This window comes from Aptenodytes patagonicus, chromosome 2, assembly GCF_965638725.1.
Source record: "Aptenodytes patagonicus chromosome 2, bAptPat1.pri.cur, whole genome shotgun sequence".
NCBI classification, from domain to species: domain Eukaryota; kingdom Metazoa; phylum Chordata; class Aves; order Sphenisciformes; family Spheniscidae; genus Aptenodytes; species Aptenodytes patagonicus.
The window spans coordinates 36,098,004-36,115,779 of record NC_134950.1 but is presented as its reverse complement, the minus strand read 5'-3'; the positions used below and the strand labels follow the sequence as shown (position 1 = coordinate 36,115,779).

The following is a 17,776-nucleotide window of genomic DNA, read 5'->3' as shown; positions in this document are numbered from 1 at the left end:
GAGGGCCACGAAGATGATCAGAGGGCTGGAGCACCTCTCCTATGGAGACAGGCTGAGAGAGTTGGGGTTGTTCAGCCTGGAGAAGAGAAGGCTCCAGGGACACCTTATAGCAGCCTTCCAGTACCTGAAGGGGGCCTACAAGAAAGCTGGAGAGGGACTTTTTACAAGGGCATGTAGTGATAGGACAAGGGGTAATGGCTTTAACCAAAAGAGGGTAGATTTAGATTAGATATAAGGAAAATTCTTCACTATGAGAGTGGTGAGGCACTGGAACAGGTTGCCCAGAGAAGTTGTGGATGCCCCCTCCCTGGAAGTGTTCAAGGCCAGGTTGGATGGGGCTTTGAGCAACCTGGTCTAGTGGAAGGTGTCCCTGCTCATGGCAGGGGGGTTGGAACTAGATGATCTTTAAGGTCCCTTCCAACCCAAACCATTCTATGATTCTGTGATATTCTGAGGCTCTATAGTTTGTGCCTACTGGTGATTCTTTTCTTTGCACAGATCTCGGCACCCACTCGCTTTCTCCCTTAAGTGCCAGTGTAGGTGCAGAGGAGCAGTCTTCGCACTCCTTCACTTTCACTATGCTCTCTCTTTCCATTCTGATGTCTCTGGACACATGGATTAGGCAGAAAAGGCAAACGCTCCAGGCCACAAACTGCTTTGTTCCTGCCTGTAAGTGGGATGCACACATGGAAAATTCTGGGTTATGACTGGAAGTCACCACCTACCTGTTGCTCTGATACCATTGTATAAATTCTGAACAGGAGCTATGGTACAGAAACAGATATAAAAGCTTAGTGTGTCCTTGGAGCCAGCTCTGGGCAGCTCCTTTTTCAGCTACAAAATTATCTGAATTATGTGTCTGAGATAACTAACTCTGTCTGCTGCCATGCCATCTATCTGCTGCCAAGACAGCCACAGCCTGTGGAAAGGAACTGAGAACTGGGGCTAGCAACCTAATATACAAGTATAGCCTGTTTCATAGAGTTTCAAGCGCTTGATTAGACATAGTGCGTAAAACTGAAGAGTGAAAAACATACAGGCATTGGCTATGAGATTGCCTATGCAACCTTGGTATGGTCCTTTATGTATGTGCAGTACGGCACAATCTTTAAATACATGCTCATTCCATTCCTGTCCAATGCCACTCACAAGATGGGCATATTCAAAAGAGTAGCTCTTTTCCAAACTTGTCCCATCACAAACCCAAACTTTCATGATAAAGAAAGTGGCGAATTGAAAGGATGCTCTGGTAAAAGAGAAAGCAGCAGAGCCCACTAAGTAGAGCACTGTACCAGGGTTTATACTTCCAGGTTTGTCACCAGGTTTGCTGACTTTTAGCAAGATACCGAGCATCCTTGTGCCCCATTTCCCTATCTGTAACATAAGCAGAATGATATCAACTTTCTTGGTAAAGTATTTGAGATACACCAGTGAAAAGTGCTATGAAATAAGCAGGTCTCTCTTTTGAGAGACAGAAGTTGCAAACCTCATACAACCCTCCCTTGTCAGTGGAAAGATTGAAAAAACTCCACACCTTTCTGTTTAAACAAATCTGAACATTCCTAGTCCTTGGATCGCACCTGGAACTATTTATTACCAAGATCTAATCCTGTGATGGGATTAGTTCAGCCTCAGTGTTACAGTAACTCCACTGTGGTTTCACTCTTGTAACAGGGAATAAAAGTACATACTTCTGGAGTTATGTTTCATATTAGATGGTGAGCCTATTTGTATGAGCCCTCATTTTTCCATTCAGCTTCAGAGGATCCCATTACAGAGTTTTGTATGGCTATTTTCTACTTCTGCATTGGGTCAAGCTTTCCCCAGGGTACACTTCTAATTCATGGTCTTCTACATTATTATTACCCTTTTGACCTAAATGATTAGCCAAAGTTTGAGGCCCTGAGGGCTGTTTCTATTAGGAGGAGAAAATTATGAAGTCAAGCATCATTTAGGCATATCTAGTTAAAAAAACACCTCCAAAGTCACCCGCCCCCAACTTCACTCTTATTTCCTTGAATGCAGGAGATAGATAGATACACAACAACAAAAAACCACTGCCATCCCTTCTTGAAGTCTTTTCAGCCAGCACTCAGACCTTTGTAGGGCTGTCATAGTGCTTATCTAATTCTTTTTTTCACTTTCTTTTCCTCCTTTGAGTCTTCTGCGTTTTTTCTCCTGCTTTATCTGTTTTTCTTTCTTTTCCTTTTGTCCTTCTCTTTCAGATATATCCAGTTTCCACAGAGATTAATTTAATATCCAGTCATACCCTTCTTCCACCTAGTTCAAATGCCTGAGTGTCCGTCCCCGCATAGGCTTTTGTTTCGTGAGGTGAAATGTGGAGGCTGCTATTGTTCGAACTGCTGCTAGCATGAGCTTACCTGTTCCTTAAAGGAAGGATGCAACATTCACCAAGTTCCACAGTGTTTCACCCAAAGACGCATGCCAAAAGTTTGCATTTTTGGAATGCTGTGGAGACCCTTCTGGTTTGCCTACATACTCCACTCAGCTGGCTCCAGAGTCTGCAGCCAAACCAACACTTCTGCTGGTTGTGCCAGCGATGTGAGTGAAGGAAGCAGTCCTGTCCTCCCCCAGCCTCGCCTCCCTCACTGCTTGCAGGATAAACAGCTGCAATAGCTCAACAGAAAGCGTGGTAGAGGGTCAGGAATGAGAAGCCAAGAGTGGGGGGAAGGCAGGACGGCGCTTTTGGCATTGGTGTCAGCACACCTGGCTTGAAGTATTCATCAAACTAGCCTCATCCATTGACATCTCCCTGAGCCTTGTGCAAGCAGAGATGCTTGTAAAGTAGACATCAGTAGCTGCCAGTTCTAATCTGAGAATTTGGACAGAAACTACCCAAATTCTGTATCACTATATGGAAAAGTGGTGAATTTTTAAATTATGACTTTATGAGCATAAAGGGTCTCAACGCTTTTTACCCGACATATTTAAATATCTATGCAAATGAACTAGAGGACATAACAGGAAACATGCTCATGATGAACTCCACCTTCATCCTGCACCAACACAAGGGGTTTTTAGTATTTCATAGCTGTAGTAGCTGGAACCCTTAAAAATGTTAAGAATGTAGGAATCTCCAAAAGACCACTATGAAAGAGGAGTACAATTTAAAGAGTGACTTGCCCAATGTTAAGGGTGGCATTTGTGGCAAAGCACCCTTGTGCCCACATCCCCATCTCCTAGCCCGTCTGATCACAGTGCTTTCCTCACAACGGGAGTCCAACTATTATCTTCAAAGGGAAAAACCCTGTGTGAGTAAGCTGTAAAAATAGCTAGAGAGAAGCACATCAGAGAATGCCCTGCTATTATTTCCTCTTGCAGATGCACATTTCCAAATAGATCTCTGGCATCAGTTCTTGAGGCAACACACGCAGCATTCTCTAAACTACTTAAGCAGTTGTGCTATACCTATAACCCTAATCTGTAACACAAATATTAAAGCGGAAAAAGTGTGCATAAAATCTATATTACCACATTAATCTCAAAAGGACATTTGGCTAATATAAAATTCAGCATCATCTTCACTGATGGTTCGGGGAAATAAAGTTGTAATAAATTGCTGCAAGGCAAAGTACTAATGATTGAATGAGGCTATGCAATTAAGATGTAACTTTTTAAATCACCTTTGAGGTTAAACGTAGAAGAATTATGAGTAAAAGGGCAATTAAATGCCAGACTTTTCAATCTAAGGTCTCCTCATCAAAGATTCAGTTACCTAAATTGTTTTTCACTATTTCAGAGGAAGAGCTGGGTGTAACAATATTTCATCCCCCACAAGAAGAAGTAAAGAATACTCTTTCAGCCAAAAGCATTACCAGGCTATCAAAATCTTTACAAAGAAAAATAAACTAATCAAGATTGATCTACTAGGGCTCTCAAGTTCCCAAATTCCTAAATGTTAACATTAGGTTATAAAAGGGAAAAGAAGTGTAAAATGTAGCCATTATCATCTTCATATCACAACCTCGAGTAATATATATCTTAATGAAACGTGAGTTGCATGAGCAGTGTACTTTATATTTCTGTAATCTATAACTTTTTGTATAAATTTACATGCTGTGTTTAAAAATACTTTCCTTCTGAAATCTTTTACGATTTATTTTTGAGGAGAAACATGGAGCCACTTATGCTCTGATCCTGCAGACCCTTACATATCTGACTGACTTTAGTGTATATAACGTCTCTACCGAGTAATGCTATTCAAATTTAAGTGTTTTCAAGATTGTGAAGCCAATTTAAGTTTTCTTCAAGGGACACATGAAAAATCTAATACTTACTGACTGAAAAATTAAACTAGCTGCAAGCTACAGTTGTGAATGAAATTTGTAATATGCTTTGCATAGTATTTAAAATAGTAACCTTTTTTCTACATTTCCTTTCTCTTTCCAAGTGGCAATGTGCTAGTACATTGGTATAAATCAATATCAGAATTTTGTATTGTCATACCGTATTCCATCCAAAGCTTCCAAGGCATGTTAAGATGCAGCAATTTAATAACCTCACTTGTTTTGTGAGGTTTTGTGCCTCTATTTCTGGTAGAAAAAAATGGGGGGAAAGGAATATAAGGAAAAAGGAATATAAGAAAACAGGTTTCCCACCCAAGATCAGTAATATTTCGATTACTGAGCTGTAAGAGTTAGACTACTATATCTGCATCACATAAACATTAAAGACCACATGCAATTTTCCCTTGGGCAGAATGAAGAAGGGAGAAAAGAAAGAAAGAAAGAAGCACATTTGACAGATGCTAGTCACATCACTTACTGCATGTCTGGAAAGACCTCAGAAGGCATGTCTATTCCAAAATAACTAAATAAATTCAAAATTCACACCACTTTGTTGCAAGAGCTCACAGTTTTTATTTTGAACTAGGAATGTGCTATTTTGCTCTAACTTAAAATAGCCATGCACAACCCTCCTTTAAAAAAATACCACACTGAAAAATGTTCCCTTAAGATACACAAGACAAAACTGATTCTCTTACTGATTGAAGTTAAACCAAAATATCTCTAATTAAAAACTCACTTCCAGAGTGGATAAAAGAAGAATTTAGGAAGATGGGAGAAAAAGAAGTCTATTAAAATGTGGTGCTTTTTACCTTGTACAAAATGTACATCTTTCTTTATCTTCTCTTCCTTTACACCATTAACCCTGTAGCAACTATTGCAACGGTACTGTATGAGTTTAACTGTACATCAGTTTAAAACAAGTAATGTTACTTACTGCTGCCATTTGCATCAGAATAAAAATTCAGTTCTCTGATTTTCAAAAAACTTACAAGCCTCCTCACAGAGCTGTTTACAATGGCCTTTCCAGCTTAACATTTCTGAGATACGTAGGCAGCTTTCCTGACACATGGAAAAGAGTGCAAATTACTTGAGTATTCAGCATCATAAAACACAGTCACTGATATAAAAGCTGAAAATGTGCATACCAGCTTTTTACTGTGCGTTTACAGCCCAATTGAAGTTTATGAATAAAGTTTCATTAAAAGTTGAATTATTACATATTGGGTACGCTGGCATTATATTAGCACTAAACTAAAAAACAGTCAACTGCATTTCTACTTGCTGTACGCAATCGAGCTTCTCTACGTACAGCTGTAATTTTTAAAAATTCCTCCTGCTTCTACAACAACCTTCTGCTAATTTTCTTCAATTTTCTGCTCCACTAACTTAAAAGTCATTTCCTTAAGAAAACAGATGACAGACAACCTGAGTGACTGATTATATTGTGCCATCACTTTGTTTTTTCTCTGAGGCCTTGGTTTAAGAGGATGGATGTTAGTGTAAATGACAGAAAGGGGAGCTTCGCATAGGATTTCACTTCTGTTCAAAGACAAGCTAATGCAACCTCGCTGAGGTGCAATCAACTTGACAAATGGATGCTGTGCAGCCCTGTGCCTCCCACTGAAACCCGAGAGTCTGATTTACACAATATTCCCCCTGTAAACGGAGGGAAGCCCAAATTCCAATCAGACTTAACGCTGCTCGGCTGTATAATGGGTTGATCTGATAATTCCTCCCATATAATGAAATCTGATAATAGTGGGAAAAAATACATCAGAGAGAATGGAATACATTAATGAACTTGTAAAAATACACTTAAGTCTTAACAGATTTAATAAACAGAGGAGGGACGGTTCAAACCGGGAGTCTTCATACGTGGTCAGCAGTTCTCGGGTTTAACAATGAAGCTGACTGAAAATACAGAGTTTCTATTTACAATTGACTACATTCACCACACCTTTTTTCAGATGGCCAGGAAAAGAAAAAAAAGCATTTAAATATCAAAGTAAGCTTTGTAATATGTTTACATGTCTTGCCTTGTTCTGTTTCCCCTTCAAACTAAACTAATTCTATGATACACGCTGTTTTCTCAGGGAAATGTGAGTCAGATAGCAATGTTTTCCTACCCGAGAAACAGCGTTTCATTTACTAACTGGAAAAAATAGGAAACACTTGCTTTTAGACTTTTAAGATTTTTTTGGAATTGAAAAACAAAGACAACTCCATTTCAAAACGCTTTTCACACAAGTTCGACAGCTGGCACAAAAATTAACTGAATGTTTACACTGGAAAAATGTCACAGAAATGTCTATTAAAATCAGTATTTTTTGTGTATCATAATAAACTACTCCGATTGTCATTGTTCTCTACAAATAAACATTTTGCCTTAGCAGCTACAATTGCGACCAGAAGCTGTTCTCACACATATACGAGTTGAGTAGTGCAGGATTTTTAGGGTTTTATTTACTTTGCTGTTGTCACAAATAAAAGAAAAAAAGAAAAAAACTTATGCAAACATTTCATGCTGAAGTGAATGGATTTCAACAGCTGCTGATTTGGTGACATCGAGAACCCCAGTGGAGATGTCCTGCTGAATTAACGTCTTGGAAATGTTAAAAAGAAACTTCAAACAGCCCTTGTTTAGCAGGCGGTCGAGGCTCGCTCTCGGTGGGGATCATGTGAAGACTAGCAGAGCAGTCACTCAGTCATGAATCAGACTTGTCAATAGTTGCCTATTTTCTCAACAGGTGTCTCAATCACACGCCATAATCCTTCCCCCCATAGGCTTCTGTTTAACAGAAATTGCTATCGCACAGGACACTGGCTTTGCTTATATGAGACATATATTGATTTCTTAATAACCAGCTCCCTCCTACAGTCCCTACTGAACTTTATACTTGGTATAAACACATCTCTCTCGCCTATGTGAGCTAGCAGGGAAAGTATGAGAACTGTAACACGGGAGCGAGGAAGCATTTAATCCTTTGTTATTGCTGCAGATAAGCACGGCAAAAACCAAACAATCATCCGCTGTTTTGTCAAATAATTATGAAATGCTATTATCTTGAGGTACCCTTTGTGAATCACTATCCAGTAATCACTTGGTACTCGGACAGAAAAAGGCATCACTGACATAAAAGATCTTACTGTAAATAAAAATGTAGGGAAATGTTTCATATTAACTAAATAAAAAATAAAAAGTTTAAATTAAAAACCCAGGAAGCCATTTTCAAAAAGATATTTTTTTATAACTAACTTTCAATCATGAGTTTTTACAGCATTTTTTGTAATTAAATTAAATTTGTTACGTTTTGAAGTCCTCATTTCTTTTATATGACTCATACATACATGTAGCTACAAAAGTAAATTAAGTCCTATGGGTCACAGCTGTCAGAATCCTGAAGAAATACAAGTATTCACAGAAAATTTTAAATAGTTTTTACCCTATAAAAAAGTGTTTATCTCTATGCTTACAGATATGCTCTTTGAGCCACATTAGTATTAAGCAACACAACAAAAAGATTTAGAGAAATTTTTCTTGGCTTTTATGTCAAAAAGCAACAAACCTGTAAATATTCTACAACACTTACTACACTTGCACAAATTATATCATTAATGATGTGAATTAGAACCAACTTTGTATCACCAAACTACTCTGGGCTTCCTGCTGTTACCTTTGTTTTCCACTTTTACCTATTATACGTACACAAAATACCGATGATCTGAAGTAATCTTTTGTATTTTCAGGCCAGTCTCTTCCTGTATCAGTGGAAGAAGCACATTTGTAAAATAACGTTGGGCAGGTTAGTAGCAGCATGCTTCACTTTTATAGTAACAGCTCCTGTAGAAACTACAGCTTCTGACTCGCAAATTAAACATAAAAGGAGATTTACCAAAAATATATATCAGCTTTATGCAATGTTTTGAGATCATAAGCCCCCTCGTATCAGACTTCATAAAAAAGTTCCCTAAGGAAGGTAAACTCTCCAAATGTAGCATAGAATTTAATAATTTCCAAATACCTTTGAAATTCGTGTCAAATGAAGTTAGACAGTAAAACTGGTGCAGTTTGATCACTCCAGCTGTATGTCAAAATTCTTCCACATTGCTGGATAACATGAAAGTGCAGCACCAGTTCCTGTCACCCTCAATTTAAAAACTTTTGATATACTACCTCTGAGCATGGAGTTGTTTAAACACTATCTCTAACATCAGTAAACTGCATGTACCACCTGCACCGTGACTTGAATTACTGAAACACAACACTACACAATTAAAGAGATCATCTCAGATTTCAGCAGAAAAAACATCGTACTGAAGAAATTTATATAAAAAGAAAATATTTTAAATATATTTCAAATGTGAAATATAATCTGATTGTGTACCTGATGTAGACACACATTATTAATTTATACAGGATACACCATAGTGACAAGTTGTTTTATGCTGATAGATGTATATAGTTTAGGCCGGATCTTGAAAATGCTATGTAACTGAGTGACTACGTACAAGTAATCCCTGCAAATTAATTTTAACTATTTGCATAAGTGCTTTGTAATTTGACATATAAATTTTTGTAATTTCTGTAAGAATGAACATAAAATATATACGTTACTTCCTATATTGTACAGACAGCATGTCAGTATATTTTTTTTCCTCTGAGGTAATTTGTAAGAGTTTTGTTCCTACTCATACCTTAATTTTATTTTATTCAGCATTGTATAAGTATTTTGACATAAGACTGGATTAATCAATTGGTTTCAACAGGACTGCTCAGATGTACACTGCTTCCTGTGCATTTGTAGACAGAAGACTTGCATTTTTTAAGATTTATTTTCTCCGTAATTTTTGACACTACGTAAGGATATTACACAGAGAATATGCCAGATGATTATTTAGAGAACACAAATACATCCTCAGCATATGCAACCTTTAATGACAATTACTTACAAAACTTGCCGGGCACTGATTGATTGATTCTGAACGGCAGCCCAGCCTCATACAGACCACATTCATCAAAAGCATCCTAATCATACCAGCATATTAACATTTTGAACTTTACTCCCAGTACTCAAGGAATGCAACTTGTGAAATAATGAAATTTAGGGGAAATTGAATCTTGTTTTCTATATGTAAAGACCTACTTTCAATACAGATAATGCATTCTTGTTGCATTCTCTGCTTTCTCCCCAGCAAAGAGCAAGAATTGATAAAAAAGCAGCTATTTTGGAGCAAACCCCTAATGTTGACATGTAATCATTATAAAAATTGAACTTTCAACAGGTAATCTGCAATGATGCAAGTTCCATCTCATTCAGATGCAGCTCATTTATTCCAGAAGAAAGGACAAAATTAAAAAATGGAACAAACTACACTAGCAAAAGTAATGCAAAGGCTACAACAGCAAACCCTTAGACACATAGTCAGAATGATATCAAGAAACAGGAAAGTGTTATTACCAGTAGAGATAGCATTGATATTCTAGAACTTAACCATGCCTAGCTCTAAGCTCCAAAGTTTAAAAGGTACATTGACAGATTAGATGGTTCTGAAAAAGAGTTAGAAGAATAAGATGAGTATGTAAAATCTTCCCTGTATTTTAAGACTAAAGGAGCTTGTTATTCTGCTTATGAGAGAAGGTGTGGGTAACCTAACCGTGGACCTGCAGTACCTGCAATTAGAGAGATTTGCAGGGAGACGTCTCAAAAGTAACCGACAAAGACAAAAACAAGATCTTGTAAAAGGTAGAGGAAGATCAGACAAGAAGAAAGGCGCACAACTTCTCTCATACTACAATAGGGTAAGAGTGATATTGAGCCTTTTCTTTCTTCTGCCAGACAAGGAACGTAATGGGAACTTCAGCTGCAAACTCTGAAACATTGTCTTTAGCAAGTTTTCAGCACCAATGCACTACACTGGTGTACTTGCACTGTCCATTTCAAGACCTGAAAAGGACTTTTCTGACTTCTTCGTATAATAGAAACCAAAGCATGTCACCTGGTTATATCACTTTTAGCTGGCAACTTGGCTTGCTTACCTTCTAATCTCTACTTGAAATGGAGAACGTGATCGGGAACGCAGTGGTACCTAACATACGCCCTAGAGTCTTGTTCCATCTGATGAAGACCATCCCTGTCAAAATTGCACTCCTGCTCAAACCATCAGTCAGATACCAGTCTTTGATACTCTGGGCTGCTGCTCTCTCAATTGTGAAATGCTTTGTGATCTGGAACAAGGTTTTAGAAGGGAGGTCTAGGAGAGAAGTAAGAGGCATTACCCAAAAGAAGACCTATGAGACACTGTGGCTCTTCAAGATACAACCCAGCACACATATCTGTTCTCAGGACAAGGGCCGTGAATTCCTGTGATTCCAATAACGAGTCTTTACTTTTCTATACTTCCCACCACCTCTTTTTCTAAAACCATGAACAAAATTTTCCCCTTCCATCACTTTTGGCCAGCGGGAGGCAATGGGCACGCAAGTACCAGATATAATGACTTGTAAAAGAAAATAGAAAGAGCAAAAGGGAGTTCAAAATACAAATTATTCATTCTACTATGAAAATTGTCATATGGGTGGAAAATGCAGCTTTCATGCAGTTTGGACATTAAAAACTAACTGTAGGAACATGAGTTCTTAGTATGACTGTGTTCAGAGATGCTGTGTTTTGCTCTCATGCGCTTAGACAAGATCCCAGTCAAAACAAAGATGGGATACTAAACCCAGGCAATGTAACTACGTTTGGTATTTCACCTCAGATCAACGTTCATTCACGTCAGTTGAACTTGCATTTCTGACTGTCTGTACATTTGCACAGACCGATCATCAGGTAATCTAATGGGATGACTCATATGCAGACCTACATGAGTATGAAAATGTTTACAGGATCAGGACATTTGGTCAGAATTTCTTAATGAGCTAGTGGTGTGGATACTCATCTGGTATCATTATAAACTGAACGGGTAAAGCTCCTGCAAAAGATAAAGCACGCATCCCTTCAAAAGCTGTGGGTGCTCTTTGTTTCTGAATACCGTAGTTTAAGGTATCTCAAATCAGAAGTCCAGAATTAGAAGGTATATTTGAAATGTAGCCTTTAATTTTTCTCTCGATGCTTTAATTTATACTTTAGACTTTGGATCACAGTCCATGTTATTTTTGAAGCTTCATGATTAACCTTTAACTTTACTAAAACTGTTCAGCTATCATGAGTGCTACTATCCTGTTACACATGGCACTGTCCTCAGGCTGCTGACGGAACACATCTTGCCTAAGTATCTCAGCAAGTGATAACCTTTGAAACAACTTCTGGGAGGCTGTTACATCAAACTGTTCCATACCTTCTCATGCTTTCTTTCATTAGAAAAGTCTTTCAAGCAAATAAGAATATATTCCTTTATAAAAAAACCTTACACTTTAAAATGCTACACTTTTTTATTTAATCAAAACAGTTTTCAGTACCTTTTAATCACTTAGCTTTTTTGTCTAAAGATGAAGGTTTATTGAAAATAGCCAGTTTACTCCTTATCGCTTTTCTCACTGTTTAGTCATGATCAGAAACAAGATGTTCCTTAAGATATTTCATAATTTCATCAAATTCTATACTTCCTGTTTTTCCAACTGGTTTCAGTACTGTTCTCTTCATGCCACTGCTTATTTTGTCACATTTCCCAAGTCTTACTATAATTCAGTGCTTGTTATATTGCTGTATGTTCTAGAGGCTATTTAGATATGAAGCACTCTTGGCTTGTTATCCTAAAAGGCATATCTTGTACACAGAAAATAATCTGCTTCTGAAGTTAACACTTAGCTTGCTACTCTTCCTTTCAATGACATTCATTGATATAAAGTATAACTGTGATAATTTTATTTGGTCATTAGCTTAATGCAAGTTATTATAGTTTTTGACAGGTAAATAAAATCCTGCTGTTTTCTCGTGACTTGCCAACACTGTTAAGATAGGAAGATGTATGTCTAAACATATTAAAACACAGATTCATAACGCAGATGCAGCATGACCTAAAAAATGTATTAAAGCAGTCATTCCTCTAGCTGAAGAACTAAGACATAGTGCACTTAAAAGGAGTGTGTTGAGGGGAAAGCGTGGACATTCATTGCCACGCTGCTCAGCTGACTCTTCAAGAAGCTCCTTCGCTGCTAAAAATGTATTCATGAACTTCCCTCAACAGTGAAAGTTACTTTCACAGCGCAGCTCCAGCCATATTAAAGCTGTCAGCTTTTGCTTTTATTTTTCACATTTCATTACGTCTCTGTTAAAACATTTGTTAAAGAGTAAAACTGAGAGTTCAATTTGCAAAGTTTCTTTAAAATCCCAAATGCTGTTCTTTACTGAATGTTGGTCTTGTATCACTTAACCCTCAGAAACACTTTGACCTGAAGAGAGACACAAAGCCATCAGAAATAGGAAGGATGCAGCCAAAATTTTTATTTTTCAGTACACTATACATACTTCTTTTACTCCAATTAAAAGTCGCAGCAAAACAGAGTCTTTGAGAAAAGAGGATGAATTTTGACTCTTTCCATCTACATTTGTCTCGGGTGTTACTTTTTCTAAATGCAAAATTATTCATTTAAAAGCATAACTTTCCCTTTTAAATGAAAATATATATTGTCCCAAACACAATTTCCTTACACTCTACTAAACACAGACAGGGATGGCTAGAGCCTACAAATCTTTAGGTTCTCCACTGATGCATTAACTAAACAAAAAAGACAACCTTACTTGTTGCAGAAAGCTTTATTAGAATAGGAATCTTTGAAGACAAACACAAAAGATTCTAATATGTTTAGATTTTATAATGTAAACAACTAATTTAATGCATCACTAGCAATATACAATAGTTGCCATCTTGTAACATGAATGCATGTAAGAAACTGATGTAATCTGTGAGATATTTCAAAATAATTAATTTGAGAATAAAAAAAGAACTTTTATTGTGTAAACTCTCCCTGTTTGCCTTTTTTAAATGGATCAGAAAACTGCAGCAGTTGAACCTTTGCTAAATGAAGGTAACAAGCAATCTTTTGAACTGGCCTCTAAATTAAGAACATCTAATTGCCTGAGAAAGGGTATTTGATCAAAAGGGTTTTAAGTGTTACTTATCAGGAGAGTTCCAAAAAACTCCACAAGATCCAGTTTATTTAAGTGAGGGCCAAAAAACTTTCAAATTTTTGCAAATTTTGCAAATGCCTAAATTGTGTATTTGCCAGCATGTCAGAATTCTTCTGTGCTAATATTTTTGTTCTGTAAGGGCAAATGGGGCTTTAAGCATTTTTGGGTCAAGCCAACGTTTGATGCCTCCTGCTAATTTATTTAACTCCCTCTCAAACCCGTATCTTCTTGCTTAACTATTTTGCAGCTTAGGAAATTATACCTGATATTCCTTTCCAATTTTTTTCTTTTCTATTATTTTCCTCACAAGCATGGACAGATACATGATGACAAAAAAAGTTCTACACACTGATCCCTGTTTATTTTTTATTTAATTTGAAAGAATGATCCTGTTTCCTGGCACACTCCAAAATCAAGTGCCAGGTCCTGCAGTATTATCTGCACTGATGAACTGAGGCACCCTGGGAAGCCCTTCTCACATGGACAAAGCTTCACGCACGTCCAGCTGTCCCCTAAATGACTGACAGTGTATTATTGTACCACTTTGCATAAATGACAATGGGGTATTGAATCAAATATGACAACATAGAAATCTCCTCAATTCATAATTTCATACAGCATGCTGTGCTAGAAAAAATTACCCCAATTATTCAAAACAATGTTAAATTATGAAATATTTAGGGAGTAGTCTGAAATAGGACTGAGATGTTGAACAGCCTGATGTTTGAAGTAATGGCTAAACAGGTTTTTTTATGATCTCACAAACCAGCTAAAATCTTTAAGTTACTGGGATGAGCGTTGTAGCCAGTGTCAGCAAAAAGTGTGCTTTTTATGTAAATAGTTGTGGCATGATATGTACAGGGACTGGGACTGCTCAGAGCCCCACTGCTATCAGCACACAGAGAATCCAGCCTTCAGCACTTGTCCTACTTTATCAAGCTGCCGATATAAGAGATTCAGCAACAGGAGAGGTATAAATGTATGCCAAGACGTCCTTTATGAATGCATGCCATGTAACCAAGTTTTAAAAATTCTGAAGCAAATGTAAAGCTTTTTTACAGACAGCTGGAGACCTGAATGCTGAGGAAGGGAAGCTTTCATTTTCTCTGCAGGAATTACACAAGGGAGGAAGACGACTTTCTGAGTACTGCTGGGGAGCACAGTGACTCCGGCTGAACGTGTCTTACTACCTGGAATTGCCTTTGTAGCCTGACCTAGCAGTCCCTGCTTGGGGTCCATGTGGCAACTTCCAACCATGAGGAGCACATGGCTGGGAGGTTTAAACAATGCCGCCACCAGCTGGATATGTACCGGTGGCAGGGATGGGGTTGGCTGTAGAGCAAGGTAAGTATACTCTTCCAGAAAAATATATAGACATTGGAAAAAGCAGTTTTGTATTGGCTAAATCTGCTCCCAGACTTGTGACAGGTATTCTGCAATTTCAGCTGCAAATAACTTTAGAAACTTTGAAGTCATCTGTTAGAGTTTGCTTGGCTTTGGCCATATGTAGAGAAAACCAAAGGGCAAGATTCACTTGATGGTTGATACTGGACTGTGGAAAATCCTCTTTGACTCCCAGGAGGATCCGAACCCTTCTTTTCACCTTTCAGAACAGCGCCCTCACTGCCGTCTTGTGGGGTATTACAAAACGAGAATTCCCCCAAACTCTTCTGCTCACACAGCTCTACTGAGCACGCTGTTTAAACAGTGAGTCAAAGAAGGTGACTACTCTGTGGTTATCACTTTGTGTTCCTGTGGCTACCCAGATGTGCTGCTCTGTAGCATCAGGAGGGTTCCTACAGAGAATTCATGCTCCTGCGGGGACAGGCACAGAATACAATTTACATCTCCTGCATCTTGCGTGAGTGCGTGAACTGCCGAGCTTGTAGATAAAATAATTCATCATCTTTCCCACCAGTTTTGTGACTCTCAGCCATTTTCGTAGTTTCACTACAAATGCCCAAGTACAAAATCAATTATTTTTTTTGGCTAGAAGCATTTTTTTCTTTATTTTGGACCAATTTGAACTGTTTTTTTGAGGGGATGAAGGATGAGAGAGGAGATTTTGGACTGTAAAATCAATTATTTGTACAGCCGTAAGGATTTGTGGAAAACTAGGTCTCACAGTCTCTCTAATGATGGGAAAGAGAAAGAATGAATATGAAGAAATACGTATAAAATTTAGAGTTTAACTTAAGAGTTCACTGTTTTGGTTTTGCTTGATACCTCCATTTTAGTGTTTATTATCTCAAGTCCTGGATCCTTGAGAGAGTGAATTACTTGGAAGCAGTCTTACATTTAGCATATGTGAAGGATCTAGCTGGAATGAAGCATTAGTATTGAAGCACAGACAGTCTGTAAGGGCTACGAAATGGAGGATACAAGTACATACAGAGCTTCCGGGGATGCAGGAACTCCTGTATCAAGTGAGGATATTGCACATTTGACTCTTTGAAGAGAAGGTTGATTGGTGACTCCTTCCTGTCTCAAACAGTGGGATGTTCTGACTTGATGATCTGAGAAACCCAGTGTGACTACCAAAACCTGTATGTGAAATGAGTTTGGGAGACAAGAAAGGGACTCGGATGCTATGTTAAATGAGTTATAGGAAAGAATATAAACACCTTTTTCCCTGGAGATGTCTGACACTTTCCATCAGGGCATCAGTGGCAATCATGTAAAAAAGGAAAGTCAAGTCATTTTCTCAGGTAAACCGTTAGTGATCAAGCTAGGGTAAGCCTTCAGCTCGTTCTTGATGGGGTATTTAAAAAACTGTCCAAGGAAGAAAGCAGGATGTTGTTGCACCATGGATGTCTAGGAACTGAGTTTAATCTTAGTGCTTCTAAAAATAGCTCCACAACTTCCTCATGCTCAGCAGAGGTCCAGACATTTAATGTACCGATCCGTGTTACAGGTAGCATAGCTAAGAGAGTAACTTTAGAACTGAACTTTAAATTGGACAGGAACTTGCCACAATCTGCATTGAGCATGCATGCATGACTACTTTTATACTCTTCCCATTACTTGAAAAAACTATTCCTTTGTTCCTCCAGTAATCTTACCTCTGCCCAGAATAGACATGAGTTTGCCTACAACAGACTGAGAAAAGTGCTTCAGCACTAAAAACATGGGCCAGACTACATGCAGATGAGTGCGCAGGTTATGTAGACGCAACAGATGACAGGAGTTTGCTGTGAGAACGTGGTTCTGGAAGACAGTCCAAGTTTACAGAAGTGCTTAGACTAGCTCACCACCAGGGCTGGTTATGTTGTGTAGACCTATCTCAAAAAGAAGAAGGAAAAGTTGTTTGAACTCTGAGCAGATAGTCAGAGGAAAATTGTACCAATTTGATGAAACTAAAGTGGTGACAGAGAGGAGCACTCAGTTTTGTTATCCCATGTATTTCACACTACATAAGCTTGACTATTCCCCTGTAATTACTTATAAAACCTGACCTCCTTCATTCCCCTTTAAGTCTATTGTCAGAACATTTATTATGGGATCCTGGCTTCTTGAAATGAATCCTTGAAATGAAGGGGTGTAGGATGTCAAATTTAGTTTCTGCTTGCACTGTGTAGATCCAGGGGTTGTATGATGATTATGCAAACAAAAAACTATGAAACTTCATTTTTACTAGGTGAATGCATAATGCCAGCCATGTAATATTATTCCAAGAGAAGTGGAAAAATTAGGTGGCAAACACAATTTTGCCAAAAGCACAATTCTTCAGATGCAACATGTGCAAATCATTATTTTGTCTTGTAGAATGGTTAAGGAAATGTGTTTTGAAATGGCAATTATATAATCAGTGTGTTAAGCAACTTCATTGAATGACAAGTGATTAAACACATATCAACAAACAGACATAGCATTACTTTGATTAGTGTGTGGAAAATGCCACAGAATAACTCTGGCAAGTACAGGGTGGGCAACAAAGTTGAGTGTACATTTTGCTAATACCTTTCTTTGTCTAAAATGGAGGTGCCTACAAAATAGGCAACTGGGTTTTGACTGAGTGTTAGTTTTAATTCATAAGGTTTGAAAGGCTTTACCAGTCCTAGAAATTAAAATTAACATAGCTATTAAAATGAAAATGCTGCCTGTCAGGGGTCAAGATGAAAAATCCAGATCCTTGTCAATCCCAACTGCAAGACAAGCTACTAAAGGGGGTCTCCTTCCACTTCATTTTTGCCTCCATCTCTGTCACCAACTTTTGTCTAGTAGGTGTATGTCTATCCATTTTTAACTGTTGAGTAGGAGAAGAACCTACCTCTGTTGTCTTCCCTCTGTTTTTTCCTGCCACAGAAAAAGCTGTTAGATTTCTTGATACTGCAA

At 38.0% G+C, this 17,776-nt stretch overlaps 1 protein-coding gene across 6 annotated transcripts in view; it reads right to left on the bottom strand.

Annotated features, from left to right (window-relative positions):
• STAU2 (staufen double-stranded RNA binding protein 2) overlaps window positions 1-17,776 on the bottom strand; it is a 178,013-nt gene that overhangs the window by 39,816 nt on the left and 120,421 nt on the right. The window contains exon 14 of one of the 6 annotated variants that reach the window (XM_076329543.1): window positions 15,366-15,985. The exons of the other annotated variants lie outside the window; for them this stretch is intronic. Coding sequence (XP_076185658.1) covers window positions 15,806-15,985 — 180 coding nt within the window. The 3' untranslated portion in view covers window positions 15,366-15,805. Of the gene's footprint in view, window positions 1-15,365; window positions 15,986-17,776 lie in introns of those variants that run through there. 6 annotated transcript variants of the gene reach the window in all.